The sequence below is a fragment of the Centruroides sculpturatus genome, unplaced genomic scaffold (genome assembly GCF_000671375.1).
Source record: "Centruroides sculpturatus isolate CEXI.00-Female unplaced genomic scaffold, Cexi_2.0 scaffold1655, whole genome shotgun sequence".
Taxonomy (NCBI): Eukaryota; Metazoa; Arthropoda; class Arachnida; order Scorpiones; family Buthidae; genus Centruroides; species Centruroides sculpturatus.
The window spans coordinates 115958-134828 of NW_019385838.1; the positions used below are offsets into that span (position 1 = coordinate 115958).

General features: G+C 32.1%; 2 protein-coding genes across 3 annotated transcripts in view; one reads left to right on the plus strand and one right to left on the minus strand.

Moving 5' to 3' along the window:
• Positions 1-9722, minus strand: part of LOC111642421 (transportin-3-like) — a 37950-nt gene extending 28228 nt beyond the window's left edge. Inside the window, exon 1 of one of the 2 annotated variants that reach the window (XM_023388771.1) lies at positions 9344-9722. In XM_023388771.1, coding sequence (XP_023244539.1) covers positions 9344-9532 — 189 coding nt within the window. In that variant the 5' untranslated portion in view covers positions 9533-9722. The remainder of the gene's footprint in view (positions 1-9343) is intronic. The other variant, XM_023388772.1, reaches the window with a different exon arrangement.
• A 135-nt stretch (positions 9723-9857) lies between these two features.
• The window catches only part of LOC111642422 (WASH complex subunit 3-like), a 15940-nt gene continuing 6926 nt past the window's right edge, over positions 9858-18871 (plus strand). Inside the window, exon 1 of the mRNA XM_023388773.1 lies at positions 9858-9941. Coding sequence (XP_023244541.1) covers positions 9891-9941 — 51 coding nt within the window. The 5' untranslated portion in view covers positions 9858-9890. The remainder of the gene's footprint in view (positions 9942-18871) is intronic.

Genomic DNA, 18871 nt, shown 5'->3' on the forward strand with positions numbered 1-18871 from the left:
TATTTTAGAATAAAGTTTTATAAATATAAATTGACAAATACATAAAGCAGAAATTGGTAACTTTAAATTAAAAAAAGAAATATGAAGATTAATATGTTGTCAATAGATTCACCTTATCCAAATAAGGATTAAATAAAAACTCTAATTATATTATAAGATAGAAAAGAAGCAGAAATTATGATTTACTTATACATTGATAACTGATATAGTTAACTTTAAATATTTTGATTTTAAAATAAATGATAAATACAGATTGATGACAAATGTACACTAAACATTTAAAAAAAGAAATTATTTACCATTAGAAAAAATTCTACATAAATTATTGCTGGCAAGAGTATTATGAAACTCTCCTAGGGACATTCCAGGTGGCGCATAAATCTTTCCATATATAAGACAGCCCTGTCCTATGGAGACACGTGCTTTTGTACCTCTACTGTGTGTACTGTACATTAAACTAATCAGTTCCTTTCTTTAACTCGCTACCATACACTGCATCAGATATAAATTATGGGCCCAGCAGATGCCAACTGAAAATAAATAATAGAAAAATTCCCAAGGAAAAAGCATGGTCAGAACTGCAACATGTTATGATTTGTTTTTGGGGACCATTTCTCACACTTTGCTAATCCAATTGCTATGAAACTTCAACAGAGCAGAGAGCAAAAATACGAATCTTTTTTTCCTCTAAATTTCACGCCAATTGGATAATCAGAGCTAAAATTATCGTCTCCCGAAAGCCACCTTGAAGAACAAAGATGTATGCGACATGATCACAAACTTCCATCATTGATAGCTTCATCTGAAATTATATTAATCAACTGATTGAAATTTGGATGATCAAGGATACTGTTATAGACAAAGATTTGTCAAATTTTAAGAACATGGTCAAATAAAAGCCGAAAAATCTGAATTTCAAATCAACAAAAAGTTACAACATATTGGAAATTCAACTTCCAGTCTAGTTTGCAAAGTTATAGAACAAAGACAGTATAAAAGTTATTATTAGTGGGCACATATTAGTACACAGATACTGTAACTAAACAGAATTTATAAGATGCAATGACTTTTCAGCTGCAACAGTTGTGATTCATATCATTCAATCACCATACAGTATTCAATAATGGTGACCACAATTAACATTGAACCTTTAAAGAAGGATAAGTATGATATGTGGAAAATCCAAGCACGAGCTAGCCTAATTAAAAACGGAACATGAAAATAAGTGAGTGACACCTACCCACAACCCACCTATGATGAAGACAAAACAGCTACATGGGATGATGATTCCAAAGCCCAAGCTAACTTAATTCTCTCAATCAGTTTTAGTGAGCTAAAACAGATCAAGAGTTGTAAGACTGCTTCTGGAAATTGGAACAAACTGAAATCCATTTACTAGTCCAAAGTCCAGTGCACAAGGCCACACTCCTCAAACAGCTCATGCTGCATAAGATGAATGAATATGATGATACCAGAAACCATTTAAACAAATTCCGTGATGCTGTCGATAAGCTTCAAGATCTAAATGTTGGTATTAATGATGATCTCACCATAATGATGTTATATAGCCTTCTGCCAGCCTATGAAAACTTTCGTTGTGCAATTGAGTCATATGACAATTTGCCAAATCCAAATGCTTTTAAGGTAAAGATCCTTGAAGAGCACGAATTGCAAAAAAGCAAGAAGACAAATTCAGTACCTAGTGCAATGTATGCCAAAAAGAAGAAAAAATTCAAGGGCAAAGATGGCTGAAGGAATCCAAAAGGCAAAATTCTAGGCAAATTTGAGAAAACAAATCCAAGTGAATCAAAATGTGAATACCGTGGTCGTTAAAATCACAAGTCTTCTGAATGGTGATATAAACCTCCAAGAGTAGTGAGAGTTCTGGTCAAACTTTTGAAGAATGTTTCCATGGTGAGACAGTTAATTTAATCTTTCAAGTTAAAAAGCAAAAACTGGAAAAGCTGGCTTAGAAAACCAATGAAAATTCACCAAAGGGAACAAATGGTGTCGCAACAGTGGCATATCATCCTACATGGCTATAGCTGATTGAGTGAACAAAGTCTACAACATTCATAAATGGAGTCCAGTTGCTGCTATCACTCAATCTAAGTCCATCCTAATGGATTGGCATGAATGCCTAGGTGATATTAACCAAAAGAGCCTAAAGGTAATCTTGTCACGTCTTGGAATTCAAATCCCATTTCTTCCAAGGCATGTCTCACATGGCAATAATCAATTGCCATGTGGGACATGCCTCAGAACAAAACTGGTGCAAAATCCATTTTCCTTAGCAGTCAACCAACAAACTTCCAATATGCTTGAAATAGTCTGTGACCCAACTTGAATTCAATCGATATTTGGGCACTAGATCCTTTGCTGTCTTCATAGATGACTGAACTTGATGGTGTGAAGAACATTTTCTCTTCAACAAAAGCAATGCTATATACTAAGATTCTTTACTCATCTAAAGACAAGTAAAGAATCTTAGCAGAAAAATCAAATGTCTTCAATTTAACAATTGAACTGAGTATTGTAATAAATAATTTTACAACTACTTGAAAGAATGTGAAATAAAACAACTTAACCATCCCCCATACCCCACAACCTAACAGTGGCTAAAAGAAAAAAATCGAACATGGGTTGAAATGGCACAATGTTGATTCAGTCTAGACTCAAAGCTTGCTTCTGGGCTGAAACCATCCACACTGCAAATTTTATCTTGAATTGCTGTCCTTCTAGAGCCCTAGACAATGATATACCTTATACAATTGTAAATGGTAGAGATTGCAAAATTTCTCACTTTTGAACCTTTGGTAGGACTCCATAAAACCCAACCATCAGTGAATTTGATCCTCACTTTGAAGGAATATTCATTGACTATTCCAAACAATCCAAAGACTATAGAATTTGGATGCAAACTCAGAAAAAGGTTGTCGCAACCCAAGATGTCAAATTCCTTGGACTGAAAACCTCCAATGAAAATTTCAAAGAATTCATCTCCAGAGAATCATCTTCACTAGACAAGGAAGCTAATTGTCACGAAGTGATCACTCAGGTAACCAAACCTCCACCCCTAATCAATGAACAAGGAGAAGACAACTTCAGTCAAACCAGCCAAGAAAACAACAAAAATGAAGTCCATAAGGATAGCGAATTAAGGAAGGGTCCAGATTGTCCATGTCAAATCAAAAAGTAGACCTTGATTGCTTAACTGGCTTAAAAGTAGACCTTGCAAACTTTTCAACATGGTAGTGACCAAATCAAATCTGTAATACTAAACCAAAGAGCCACATTTACAGAATGCAGAACTAAAATGTCCAACAATGGAGTGAATTCTTTCAATGAAAAAAGGAGGGAAAAACTGGAATCCAAATAGGCCGAGGAAATCCTGGAATTTCTCAATAAAAAAATACAAATCATTCACAACTCCTCTTGACCCAAGCACCCACTGGAATGAGAAGTGTTGGTAAGAGTATTGTGGCACTCTCCTAGGGGACATTCCAGGTGGCACTTAAATCTTTCCATGTATAAGACCCTGTCCTATGTAGACACACGTGTGCTTTTGTACCTCTACTGTGTGTACTATACATTAAACTCTATATCAACCAAGTAGTTCCTTTCTTTACCTTGCTACCATACCCTGCACCAGCAACAACAATTATAGTAATCTTACATTGTAAATAATTTTATCCAATAAAATAAAAAATTATTATTAAATTCAAATAATAAAAAATACAAAAAGAAAATATTTGTTTCCTTCAAAGTCATCCCTAAAGAATTGAATACACACTTATTATTCATACAAGCTTTGAAAAAATTTGGAAAATTCATCTGCATAATTATTATTGATTTGTCTGTCAAAATATCAAATACTATCAAATCAACATTCTTTTAATTACAGTTCATTTTTCAGAAAATCTGATAGTCAATTCAGGGGAGTAGAGGGTAACTGAGCATTCCAACGATTTTATGAACCAAAAAACAACTGCACTTCCAAGATCCAAATGGAAAAGCACTATCTGATAACAGCTTTTGAATTATATACTATACTTATTTCTTGCAAACAAATGTTTCAGTCTCTCTACACAGTAATCACTAGTTCTTTTTTGAATCATTTCTTATGAATTATGTGGTTGTGACATCCTTCCAGTGACCTTTTTGTGATCAGTATACTTTTGGTATATTTCTGAAAACAAACGTTTTTGATACTGATAAATTTGATAGCCATTCTATATTCTGTTTTAATCTCAGGATCAGCCCTAGAAAATCAGTTTATTTTCTCAAAAAAGTATGTATTTCAGACATTAAGTACCTCATCAGCTTTTTTTTTACAAATTAAATGTATTGATATGTTCTTTAAAGTACTACAATCATATACTTCTTTAAAATGCAAAAATGCACAAGATCTCTACAATTGGTAAATCATTGTTTACAGAACCAAGTATTAGGTGTTTGATTAATCGTGTTGATTTGATATTTAGAGCAGTTTTATTAAAACATTATCAGCCAGTCCTGTTATATGTAATAAAATAATAAAATGATTCACAATACATTTAGCAATTACCACCATTTTTTTCTCTTTGTTTATACACTCTCCCTCCCCTGGATTTATCTATTTCACCTGTGGTTCTTTGTGTAATTTTATCTATTAGATTATTTTTGTGTTATTATGCTAATTTTATGTTATAGATAAAATTACACAAAGAACCACAAATGAAATAGATAAATCCACAGAAATTCAAGATATCATAAAAATATACTTGATGAATGGTTATAGTAAGTGCATGATCAGGAATTGTTTGTTTTCTTTTCTATTAATAATCCAAACAACTAATTGACAACAATCTTATAATTTTTTTAAAATCAGTTATGAAATGAATATTTTTGAAAGATTAAAAAATAAATATGGTATAATTTTGGTACCCAAACAAAATAATAAATAGAAAAATAAATGCACATCTCAGGTACTTGTCATCACAATCTAGGCAGTTGTACCATACTTAGATTTCACATAGGGGAAACTGGTAGAGAATTAAAGGTTTGTTTCAAAGAACATATATCTGCCATTAAGCACAATAATAATAATTCAGCTGCAGCAATCCACTGTAACAAATAAGGTTGTCAAATAATAAAGGGCACATTTAAAATACTTAAAAAAGAATCAAATACATATAAAAGAAAATTGTTTTATTTTTTCTAAATGCCCATACTAAGAAAAAAATCACGAATAATAATTCTAGCTAAAAATTGCATGAATCATGGTATGCATATTTGACAAAAGGAGGTGCAGGAGATATATAAATAAAGGGAAAAATGGTGGTAATTGCTAAATGTACTGTGAATCATTTTATTATTTTATGATTTTAATAGTGTCTTTTATTACGTATAACAGTTGACCAGCTTTTAATATTATGTACTGTTTGTTTTAATTATACTGCTCTAAATATCAAATCAATACAATTAATCAAACACCTAAAGCTTGGTTCTGTAAACAATGATGATTTACCAATTGTAGAGATTTTGTTGTGCATTTTAAAGAAGTGTATGATTATATTACTTTAAAGAACATATCAATACATTGAAATTATAAAAAAAACCCTGCAAGGTACTTAAAGTCTCAAATGCATACTTTTTTGGGAAAATAAATTGATTTTCTAAGGCTGATCTTGTGTCCAGTGACAGTGTAATAAGTCTAGGAATAAAGAAGGCCAATATAGTGCTTATAAGTATATGCCAAGGCTAAACAAGAAGCATCTATATACATAACCCATTCAATGGGTGTCCGTCTGTCCCGTAACCGTTTGATAACAGACACTAGAGGCGCCCCTATCGTGTGTCATATTTCAAACATTCAAATTAACAATTTTAATTCTTATTTAAGAAGTCCATAAGGATAGCGAATTAAGGAAGGNCATAAATTATTATTTGGTCAATATAACAATATAAATAATTCAGTATATTTGTAATAGGAATTTATTATTTCAGGGGCTTATATCTTAACAAAAAAGTCAAAGGAACCGTGCCTCATGGAAATATGTAAATAACGCCCACTAGGGGGCGTCCCAGGCTACTAGTATTATAGAAAGCAGTAATGTTCATTTCCAGTAGTAATTATATTTAGGAAATATTCATTATCAAACAACTTTTACAGACATCAACCTTTTTAAAATTTCTTTTTATAATACAAAACTCATAAAACAAACTTCACATAAATTTTCTGTGCACAAATTTATGGTTCAAGATACAGCAACATTTTTAATTCTGTTCAGCTCTTTCATTCTGTCACTAATGCTAGAAGAATATTAAAAAGCTCTTCTGATCAGTAATCAAATGGTCAAAACTTCATATGTGTACAGATCAATGGCACATGACGGGATATATATATATATCCCGTCATGTGCCATTGATCTGCACACATGAAGTTTTGCAATATATATATAGTGCAAAACTTCATGTGTGCAGATTATATATATATATATATGTGGGTCATGTATTGGTTTAATGTAAACTTTTTGTAAACTTCTGTTCTTAAATGTGATATGAATGTTCAAGAAGAGTATTTTATTGCTCCAATTTGAGGCTCAAACCATCATTAATGTTAACAGTGTTCAAAAATTGTTTTATCCTGCTGTTTACTTCTCCAAATTATAAAAATCACCATCAACATGTCTTTTGTATAAAATGATATCACTCATGAAGGAAGTAAGAATATTTTTCTCAAACTTACATAAGACCAATTTACACAGAACACCTGAAACCAAGCTCTTCATGGGGACTGCTTTTCTGTCTGTACACCAGACTGTTGAAGCTAAAGAATAACTGGTAACAAACCAGATTCACCAGTTTTCTTAATTCATTTAGATGAGCAGCTGCTTCAGGTTTCAATAAAAACATGAATTCCATTAGCATTTCAAAGCACAATTCTATCTTGATGGATGGATATAAGCTCTTGAAGTCCATTACTGTTCCAACCCCTTGATCCGTTATTGTTAGATTGTATACTTCCTTTACAACTTTATGTGGGTCTTGTGCTACTAAATTGCTGTTTTCCAGTTGGTTTGATAAGAAATTATGTACCGTAGTTGTTTTTCCAAAATGTACATTGGTCCTCTACACTGTTCAACTACTGGCTTGATTTCTCTGTTATTTTTATGTGCTTTTGCAAAAGCAAACAGTCTTGGCATCTGCAAGTTGGGATTATGAGAACTTTTTAGGAAATTAATATGGAAGTAAGACGTGTTTCTTTCAATTTTTTGACCATTGTCTATTTTTGTAACAATTTTTTCGATGATCTGGTCACATTCAATTTTTATGTACCTCTAATTTTTTATTATACACTTGTTTGTTCATGATAACAAGGTGTTTGCTTTTGTCAGCTCTTATTAAAACCAGGTCACTTTAACCACTGTTTTGCACATCTTATTTTTCTCATATCAAAGCTTTTTTCTTTACTGTGCATCTGGTCTTTGAAGACCACATTTTATCTAAAATAGTCCTTTTCTAATTCACTGAGCCCTGTAATTCCTCTTTCAAGTTCAGTGATCATGATTTGCCTCAAATTTCTATTCTTCAGAATGAAGTTTGGATTTTTTTTCAAGAACTGCTTCACTTCATCTGAGACCTCTACCTGGTTTCAGAGAATAAACAGTGTGATTTTTTACCATGCTTTTTTCACTTTTTTGAAAAAGATTCAATGCATTTTTTTGCTATACTTCTTCAGATTTCTTTGCACTTAGGGATGCTAAAGGATTGCCATCATCATGGAAATACATCATGGAGAAAAAACTAAAACATACCAATTTATGGATTGCCCTTTGGTCAAAGGAAACAATATTACATTTTCATTTTTGGCTTCACATTATATATTAACACAATTATATTTTATGTTTCAACTTTTATTATTAATTGATTTGATTTTGTCTAACATTCATCTTTTAAAAAATTGTTTGTGTTCTTTTATTCATATTTAAATTTATTTTATTCTAAATTCTGTTAGAATATTAAATTCTAATGATAGAATGTAATATAATGCTTGAGAATGGCTTGTACAGCAAGCCAAAAACATTCATGATTATTAAACATTTTCCTTGGCAAAATAAGATGATGTATGTGATTTATCTTACTGATCCTGTATTTGCATTTAAATCAATTGCTAGCAATCTGCAAATATTTATTAATAAACAAAAACTCCCTCTAATCAATTTAGAACTGTAGATTGTTTTTTTATTATTTAACTTTTACATCCCAATATAAACATGTGACATCTGACAGCCAATCAATCATGTTTTATATTTTAAATTACTACATTTCATCACACATTCTATTCTGTTATACATTTCCAAATAAGTTCTTTAACTCGAGTACAACTGCTAAAACAATTAAAAATATTTGTTTTCTCCGCTGTCATTTTACGAGATGGATTTTTGGTTGTTTAAGTATTTTGAATATTATCTCCAGTATTTAGTGCATTTATTGATTATCTTTATTCTTATTAATATGTTGATCATCAAAGAAACATTTTATGTTTGAGACTCAAAATCATTCTGTTTCCTAGCTTTTTGTAATACACTGGGTTTTTTAATAGTCATTTTCAATTTTTGATATTAAATTATAGCATCATTCTTTTATTTCTGGTAGCAATATTATACATAACACACAAAATATATTTGCCATCCTAAAAGCAACTCAAGGCTGACTGGTTTGGGTGGTGTAAATATGAAGATCACACACTTCACTGCTTCTCTGGCACTTTTAAAATGCAATATAACTTTAGGAATTTTTAATCTTAATTCAATCTCATTATTTTCATGCTTACTATATACGCAGAGACCTATATAAAAATTTAAAATTTTTTCATTATTTAAAAAAACATCTACATTAATAATGTGATATTGACAATTATCAACTTATCAATTTGAATGAAACATATTTTTTAGATTTCATATCACCAAATATTTATAAGACCATCTGGTTACATATTGAAACACACATTAGTGGCAATAACAAATTTCATACAAATATAAAGTAAGTTTTTAAATTAATTACATGATTTTTAAAAATCACTTAAACTGTAAGCATAGAAACGGTATAGAAACAAAGTTAACAGCAGCAAAATAGGTAATAAATAAGCTCAATGTGTCAAGAACAATATAACCATATCACAATGTAACTCCTTTATAAATCGCCTTGTATTCGATTCTATTATATTACAGTACATTTAAAATATTTTAACGTGTATTTGCGTGTATTTTAACATTAAAATTCTCCTTTCTTTCTTACAATTCTTTATCAAGTATTAAATAGTGTTTAAGCCGTAACGAATGAAAAAACGTGAACTCACCGAACGTTGCAATTCTCCAAGCCAAACTGAAGCTTTTTCTTTACCCGAAGTATCTGGATTATGGTAAAGAGCGTAAATAGCTTGACAAACAGTTTCTAGAGAAGGAGACGAGTCCATTTTTGTTAAATTACGCGAACAACAAGTTATATCACTTTTTCTAATGTATTGACTCGCTACGTCAGTTAACATAAATCGAATTAACCGGTTCGACTTTTTATTAACTGTCAGCTTTGTACGTATTTAAAAAAAACAAACACTCACTCCAGTCCGAAACTTAATACAATTATCAAAGCCAAGCACTTCAACAAAGTCTTAAAAAGACGAAAAACCTCCATCTATCCGCCATTAATGGCTAGTAACAATCCCGCACTGGTAGAATAGCTTCTTTTTTTTTAATTTTTTTATATAAGTATTAAAAATTTAATAATTAATTCGTGTATTAAAATTTAATTAAATAATTTTAGTATATTTATATTTTCGGTAATTTATTTAATTAAGTTGTCGTCTGGCTATTTTGACGTATTGAACGAGATTAGGGTTAGACAAGATGGATGCTGACGGACTTCCCATCGTCGGCGTTGGGGTCGATTATTCTAAGGTAAAATACTCGAAAATTACTCATTTTTGTATTATTACGATTAATGTTTCGTTTATTTGTTATATTACTTGTATGTTGGATATTTTTGAAGTATAATTAATGTCCAAAGGTAATGTGATATACGCCCACCGTCAAAGGGTCTAATTGTTTATGTTTTCTAGGTTAAAATTTAAAATTTGCTAATTTATTTCCATTTATATTGACAAGGGGAGTTTAGAATCGATAATCGATAGAAATAATCACACAACTTAGCTCTGCTGGATTGTCCGTAGTTGCAGCATCCGATGTCAGTTATCACAGGATAAATCTCTTCTTCATCTTATACATCTTTATCTCGATCAGGAATTAAATACTTGATAAGTACATTGAATAAGTTATGTATTAGTGAATTGATTGATATAATTAATTTAATCAATCAAAAATTTTTAGTGTTTACCAGTTAATATATTCTGGTAATAACAAAACTATCAAAATGTTTGTGAAAAAATTAATAAAATTCCGTATGATTGGATGTAAAGATACAGAGGGTAAGGAGTAATGAAATGCGATGTGGATGAAAATACACCAAAACCTGTCCAAAATGGAATTGTAATAAAATAGAAACCTCATCCGTGCTGTCTTTAAGTTAGAAGGTGGAAAACGTCAGGTTTTCTCTTATAAGTTACACTTGTAAGTGAAATCTTGTAAATGTGATGTAGGGATAGTTTGTAGCTTAGAATTACAAAATAAGTGGGTGGTAATTGGGTAATTCAACATCACATTTACAAGTGGATTGCCAAAAATAGAAACCTATCTAAATGAGAAAGATTCGCAGGAACACTGTGATTTTCTATGTTAAAAAATCCTGCTGAACCGGAAATGTTTGGTACTGTTCGAGTGTGGTTTCGCGTTAATAAGATGTCGATAACGTTTTGTTGGTAGTAAGATTAAAAAATACTATTGGTGTGTTTAGTCAATAAAAGCTAAATAAGCAAACTAATAACTGTTTTAGTGATGGATGATCTATGTATAACCTGTATCAGAATTTTAAGATATGCATATTGAATGCTTAGAAAGTGTTAGGTTTTTATATATTAAGCAAAATTTTAAAATATATCAAATATATTTTTTATATGTAGGGTGAAAACAAGATCTTAAAGCTATCGTGAAAAGACTTAAAGGATACTAATTATGAACTTCAGATAGAAAAATTATATCAAATAAATAGCAGCAGATTAGAAATAGATAAATAAATAAAACTCACGCCAAAATTGTATAGCTTCTTGATAAAAAGCACTGAGTTCAGCGTTAATACTTAATGCTGAACTCGGTACTTTTTATCAAGAAGCTAGCAGCAGATTTTCTGTTAAACAGAATGTTTGTGTTCTGTATAATCTGTATAAAGATAGAACTGTTTCGTTGTGTTTCATCCTGAGGAGGGCCTCTAAAAGATGGCCGAAAGCGTTAGATCAGCATAATTTTTTGAGTGCTGGAATTAGTATTGAGGTGTTAATTGTTGTGTGTAGTATTATATAGTTACACTTTACTTGTGTTAGTTTTTTTTATCTTCTGTATAATCAATTTATTGTTATCTTTCTAGTATAGATTAAAAAAAATTAAAGTAAAATTCGTAAATATTTTTGGATATGCTTTCAATAACTCATTAAATATTTGACATGTGATTTGAAGTTAGTAAATTTTAAATTCAGTTTTGATCCACCTTCTAGAAAAAGATTCGCCATCAATAGTCTGTCTTTTTCTACCAAGAATCTTGACTTGATAAAGATCTTAGTATTAGATCAAAAATGTTTATCAGTTTTATTATTGTTTTATACTGGAGAATTAAGGTATTAAAGGTGTTATTTTAAAGATCAGTGGTCTATTTTGTATAAAATGGGTTATGTCATTGACATTTAGACAAGATCTTATCCTCTGTCAGATCAGATCCTAGTGGTATCCTTCTAGAGTTGTTGTAAATTTGTACAACCCTACAACCATTCTTATATGAATAAAGAAAAACCAAAAGAAACTCTTGTTCCAAGTGTAATCTTTCATGAGATATGGCTTTCCAAAATTGCATCCTGTAGTATTGACCGATTTGCAAAATTTGATAAAAATTTAAAATAAAAAAAATTGTAACAAAATTTGAAACTTATATTATCTTTATCTTTTCAAGAGGGAACTAAAGTTGTTTTTATGATGTGAGGAAGGTAACATAATGAAGCCATCTTAAGCCTGTCTCCTCTACACCCATTTATTGCTCAATGATCATACCTTTATAACGGTTCTTTTTTCTTGTATAATTCTAAGTATCTCACCTTTTTTATATATGTATACCAACTGAAGAGGTACTATTTCGATAGTCCGAAATGCATTTTGGTTATTTCATGTTAATTCTTAGTTTAATCGATTTTAATGTACACCCATTCTCGTTTTATTAAATGTATTCCATTGATATCTGGATGTTTGTGCTTATTATCACTGGTGTGATATGTCCTTATTCCCACCTCACATTAGTAGGTTTTTTAATTAATTTAATACTTAATGTAAAATATGAAAACGAAAACAACAGCAAAAGATGTCAAAATGTATTGTGACATCTTTTGCCGTTAACTAACAAACAAACAGAACGGCTGTTGTTAGGAGGGATTGTTTGGAAATTATTTTGTATGTGTTTTATTTGAAAAGAAATGTTCATGAGAAAATGGCTTCAATTTTGAGATGACCATTTTTGGAAGTTCAACTGTATTAATATTATTTTGTTATATGATTACTTTACACAATGTAATTATTCTTTAATGTGAATTTAAACTGTGTTCCTAGAATCTTACTGTTTTAAAATTAGTATTCTAGAGGATATCTGAAGTGAGGCCTTAGGAATCTAATTATAAATTTAATAATTTTAAATAAATCCCATTTTTAATTATAAAATTAGATTGTGATCTAACTGCCTACCTGTATCCAAATTGCTTTACATCTAATCATTAAATTAACCTTATTGTAATCCAGTTAATAATCCAACAGTTTGTTTTGGCAAGGATATTCATGAGTCTTTGACAACATTATATCTACAAGGCATTGATAATATGATAATTAAGGTAACTTTTCAAATTTATAAAAAAGCTATCATTTTTGTAGTTTTATTGTTTGACACTGCATACAGATGTTTGTGTTATAAGTATGCTTTTTTAGAAATACCAGAACACACTGATGGACAAACACATCATTGACACAGAAAGTGATCCAGTTGAAGAAGGATGTGTTGATAAGCTACAGACAAGAGTTGTCAGATTTACACAGACTGCTCTTGCTAATAGATTAAATTTGGCAGGGCTATGGTCTCATCCCAGATACCCCAAGATTGTTTGCTTTTGTTAAAATAGATAAACCGGGATTTGACTTGAGATTTGTGGTTGACAAATCAAGATACATACTCTACTTGCTTGTTAGAAAATTCAATATACAATATGCTTGCCATTCATTTAAAAAATTATAAATACATGGTGAGTAAGTCTACAGAGCTGGTCAAAGCATTCAAACATATCCATATAACTAGTAATGCTCATATAATGGTTTTTGACTTTGTTGCTTTATACTAGTGTTTCTCAACAGGGGCTACATCGCCCCCATGTGGGCGTTTTTCCATGTTGAGGGGGCGATTAGTAACAATTTATATTTTGGGGGAGCAAAAAACAATTTTCTGGGCAATATAGTAAAACATTATATTAAGAATAATTAGATATTTTATTTGTTATATCGTACAATAATTAAACAAATAACATTATACTAGTCACTAGTCTATTCAATGCAGTACGAATTTAACGTTAGCCTTGGCCCTCGGCATTGGAATTTTGAAGTGAAGGGGGNAACAAAAAAATGCCCAAGTCGAACTTAGACGAGAGTGACGTATATCCGGTGTGTCGAACTGTCGCCTTTTTATAGCGTCAACATCGAACTCGATGACCAGTTAGTGCTTACTGAACCGTAGCACTATGCAAATGTCATGTGGCATGATTCCCGGCCGACCAATTAGCCATCACCAGCCGTAATGTTATGCAAATCTGTGATTACCAAGCCATAGTCTTATGCAAATCATACCGTGTGGCGTAATTGTCTGCTGACCAATCAGTGGCTGTACTTTCAAAAAGCCAACGACCACTTTCAACCATCTGTCAATGACCGTTACTACTAAAAAAAAACTTCGCTAGGTCTTACTTTCAGGGGGAGGTCTTATTTTTGGGGAAACACGGTAGTCACTAGTCTATTCAATGCAGTACAGATTTGGCGTTAGCCTTGTACTGCATTGAATAGACTAGTGACTAGTATAATGTTACGTAGTAGTAACCGTTACGTAGTAGACCCCTTCACTTCAAAATTCCAATGCTCATGGAATTTTGAAGTGAATGGGGCGATACTATATAACAGTTTTATTGAAGGGGGCGATGATTCATTACAGGTTGAGAAAGTTTGAGAAACACTGCTTTATACCCTTGTATCAAACTACAACCATTCTTCTGTGTTCTCCAAGATTGGTTGTTATAGAAGTATAGAGATCCTATATACCACCAGCAGGTCCTAGAACTGGTACATTTATTGTGTTACTCCTCTTTTTTCTGGTTTAACAACACTTATGTACAAAAGATAAGAGTTCCTTGGAAAGCCACCTTTTGGGTGACCTTTGCAAAATGGTAGTATGCCTTTTAGAGAAGAATGTTTTAAAGTTAATTTCTTTTGAAGATAACCACATATAAAAGATGCGTAGATGATATGTTGATTATCTGAAAGGACAAGCCTGGAATTAATAACTGCTTGCAGCATATGAATGATAATCCATATGAACTCACCAGAGTTCATATGGATTATCATTCATATGCTGCAAGTTAGACCAGGCAAGTAACACCCAATGTCAATTTTTGGATCTTAATATCCATCTAAAAACAAACACATATATACCAACATCTACTGCAACCTGAGTTACACATCATTGTTTATCCCAGTAAATTCTGCAGCCTCATCTATATATATATAAAATTGCTTGTCCTGACTGACTGAATGACTCACTGATTCATCATCGCCCAGAGCAAACTGCTGGACCTAAAGAGGTGAAATTTGGTATACAGTTAGAGTACGTCATGGCAACGCACACTAAGAAGGGATTTTTAGAAATTTCCCCGCAGGGGTGAGGGAGAGCATTAAGGCTTAACCGGAAGAACGGCTTCTACTGTACTATTTTAGATGCGATTTTTTGTTTTCAACTACGTTTAGTCTTCATTGAGTACTTAGGTGTATTAAATTGATAACATTTCAGACATTGTTATAAATAATTTTTATCTATTTTGATTTTAAAAATGTTCGAACCATTTTAAATTTGAATTTGTTATTGCATATTGGTTCGATTATAGAACGATTGTAAACGTTCCAGAAAATTGATCAAATTGAAAATAGTTCGTTTGATTCTTGGCAATTCTCTTCAGCGGTAGGTGTTATATAATAATTACTATGGTTATTGAAATATTGAATGTAAATGGGGTTTGCTTGCAAAACCTCGCAGACGAAGTCGTGGATAACAGCTAGTTTACGTATAAAATAGCTGCTTTCAGAGCACTTACAATTAGAGCTTTTATGCACTGCACTTATTTTGACAACACATTAAAAGAACTGAAACATTTAGAACAAATTGCTATGATTTATGGTTACAAAAAAAGGATTGATTCACAATTTAGCCAAGGCTTATACAAACAAATGCATGAGTTTTCTCATCCAACCACAAATACATCTGTTATAGACAATGTAACATACTCTAACAACCCTATGCACATCCTAGTTGATTTTGACCATGATATGAGCTTTTTATACAAGGAAGTAGCTGCTAAAAGAGAGGCTGGTTTGGTATACAGGTGTAATCCCATGGTTTACAAGTTACTTTGCAATGGAAAAGATGCAGTCAACAAGGATAGGTTACAGGGGGTATACAAAATTTTCTCATAAGAGATGACAGATTTAATAAAGATCTTGAATACATAGGATCTACTAAGCAATCCCTATGTAAGTGTTTAGCTGAACGTAGATATGAGATTATTAAAAAGAAACACACTACAGTCCTTACCATATATGCAACAGATAATGATATACCCTAGTACATGCTAATGTCTGTGATGCCATCATCATTAGAAAGGCCTGCTTCAGGCCATTCAAATGGCTTAAATAACCTGAAGTGTATGTAAAAGAGGTCTCTAAAAGTGGCTGAAAACATTTATTCTTTTATTAAATTGAATGCAGAAAAAGTAAGAAAGGTGTACTTTGATTTATTGTTTGCTATTCCAGCTTAGAGGTCTCTAAAAGTGGCTGAAAACATTTATTCTTTTATTAAATTGAATGCAGAAAAAGTAAGAAAGGTGTACTTTGATTTATTGTTTGCTATTCCAGCTTTTATAAGAAATATTTTTAAAATGATGATTCTCTGAAGCACATTAAAATTTACAGTTTAAACAACAACTTTTATAGCAAAAACAATTCATGATCTTGTTTCAACAGATGGCATTACTGACTATAAAAAATTATTTAATCTATAAAAACAAACTACTCACCACACCTCAATAATAATCACATACACTGAACCAAATTTACGGTGTGGTACGATAAACGACGAAAAATAACGAAAAACAAACATTTTCGAACCCCTTCTGAGCTCTTCATCAGGTTCCTACAGTTTTAGCTCGTAAATTCGAATAACGAATGTTGTTAAAATAAGTACGATCTTCAGTTCGAATCGTTCTTTCAAAATTATACGACGCGCATGCGTGCCGAGCCTGCCTACTCGGATATAACGGGCGGCTAAATCGTGTTGTGAATCAACTCTTGCCAGGCCATCGACAAAAGCATCTCCTCTTTAAAATTTATGCACGTAGTATCGATAGAGGCTTTAAAGATGTGCATCGCCTCTAACCATTTGAGATGATCATTGGGAGGCGCGCCGAGGAGGAGATTGGCCCGAGTAAAGTCGGCAACTATTTCCGGGTTCGTTATGTATGTTGCGAGGGCCGTGTTGGTTCTCCCATGACGAATATCTGCCTGATGTTCTTGCATTCTGATGCCTACGGACCTTTTAGTAGAGCCTATATATACTAAATCCCTATTGAATCTGTTGTCTCTCAAAGGGACACTATAGACTCCGGATCTTCTGCTGGGGTTAGGAGGGTCCGAAAACGTTTGTTTTTCGTTATTTTTCGTCGTTTATCATACCACACCGTAAATTTGGTTCAATGTATGTGATAATTATTTAATCTCTGTCACTGGAAGTATTGACTAATCAATTAAGAGCTGTTTCTTGATCTAAGGAGATAGGCAGTGCCACAGGTTGTAGCATCACTTACAAGAGAAATCTCACTGTTTACAGAATGTTAAGAAATGATAAAGATTCTCCCAACATGACACTGGTTCCAGTGGTTTACACCATACTGTTAACAGACCAGAGGTCTACACATGACCTTTGCTATGTTGAGGTCACTCTGAGATCCCTGTAGCAGTATTTAAAAGAACACCAGGATGATATTGGAAAATTAACCTGGGCACTACCTTAGTGGCATATGCTATTGCAAATCAAGGATCTATGACTGTTAAATGGGACCAAGCTAGAATCATTCAAAATGAGGGGCCTTATGACAGCTATGGTGTATATTTATGTTTATTGGTACAAAGTAGACACCAAAGTTTTCAACCTAACTATGTTTTAGATGTTATAGATTTAAAACAATGATGAATTTTTCAATATAGTTTCTTTGCAGTTTAATACACTTATTACATCTTGGAATTAGCATTTCATTACCCTTGGGGCATTTCATTACCCAAGTTTGAGAATTTGAGGTTTTGTCTGCAAAATGCTCATAAACCACCTTTTGCAACTCTTCATTACTTTAAATTTTCTCTCTTGAAGATCTTTTTTGAGTTTTGGAAACAGATAATAATTACCAGGTGCCAGGTCCAAGCTATAGGGTGAATGGTCAAGCTCCTTAAACCCATGCTCCTTCACAGCAGCATTGGCAATGGCAGCCGTGTGCACTAATGGCAAAAGGCAAACACCCTTACTCAGTTTTCCACACCTTTTTTTCATGATGGCATTATGCAGTTTGTGCAGCAGACAAGCATAGTATTTCCCATTCACTGTTGTTCCTCCTCTTGAAGTCAATCAGTAGGATTCCTATCAAATCCCAAAAAATCATTGCCATGATCTTCTTTGATGACTGGGTCACCTTTGTCTTCATTGTGTGCTTTTCATCTGGCCTACACCATTCCATCAATTTTCTTTTTGATAAAGGATCATAATATAGAACCTTAGTTTTATCTCCTACTAGCTTACCCGTCGCGCATTGCTGCAATCTCAGAAGAAACAAAATTCAAGTAAACTCATTATGATAAAATTAAATTTACATTTTATCATTTTTATTGAAACTTATTATTATTATATTATTATTCATTTTCATCGGGAAAACATTTCAAAGTGTCGTTTCAATTCTATTTATTTATTGGAGTGCTTGTGGATACACGATATTTTCTGTTTTCCCATCTGGTGTGTACACGAATAAATCAGAAGGTTTTCCGACGCATGAGCTGGCCACATACAGTTGTACATGTGAGAAGCATGGATTCTTTAAATTTAGCCCACATACTCGCAGAGATTGCTAGAAGTGTGATATTCCCCATTTTTATATATTTTTTTAAATTCTTTATAATTTTGATTATTTAATTGCTCCTTCCTCTCTTCCTTGGCATGTTGTGAAATTTCTGATAGTTGGATAATAAACCGTTTTATTGTAATTTGTCTTTTTAAATTATTTTGAGTTGATATTAAAATTTGGAAAAGGAGGATCCCTAGATCAGTAAAATAGGTGAATTTCCTCCTACAACTTCGGTTGTTGTTCGGGATACAGTTAAGGTTTTAACAAAGTTCGAGC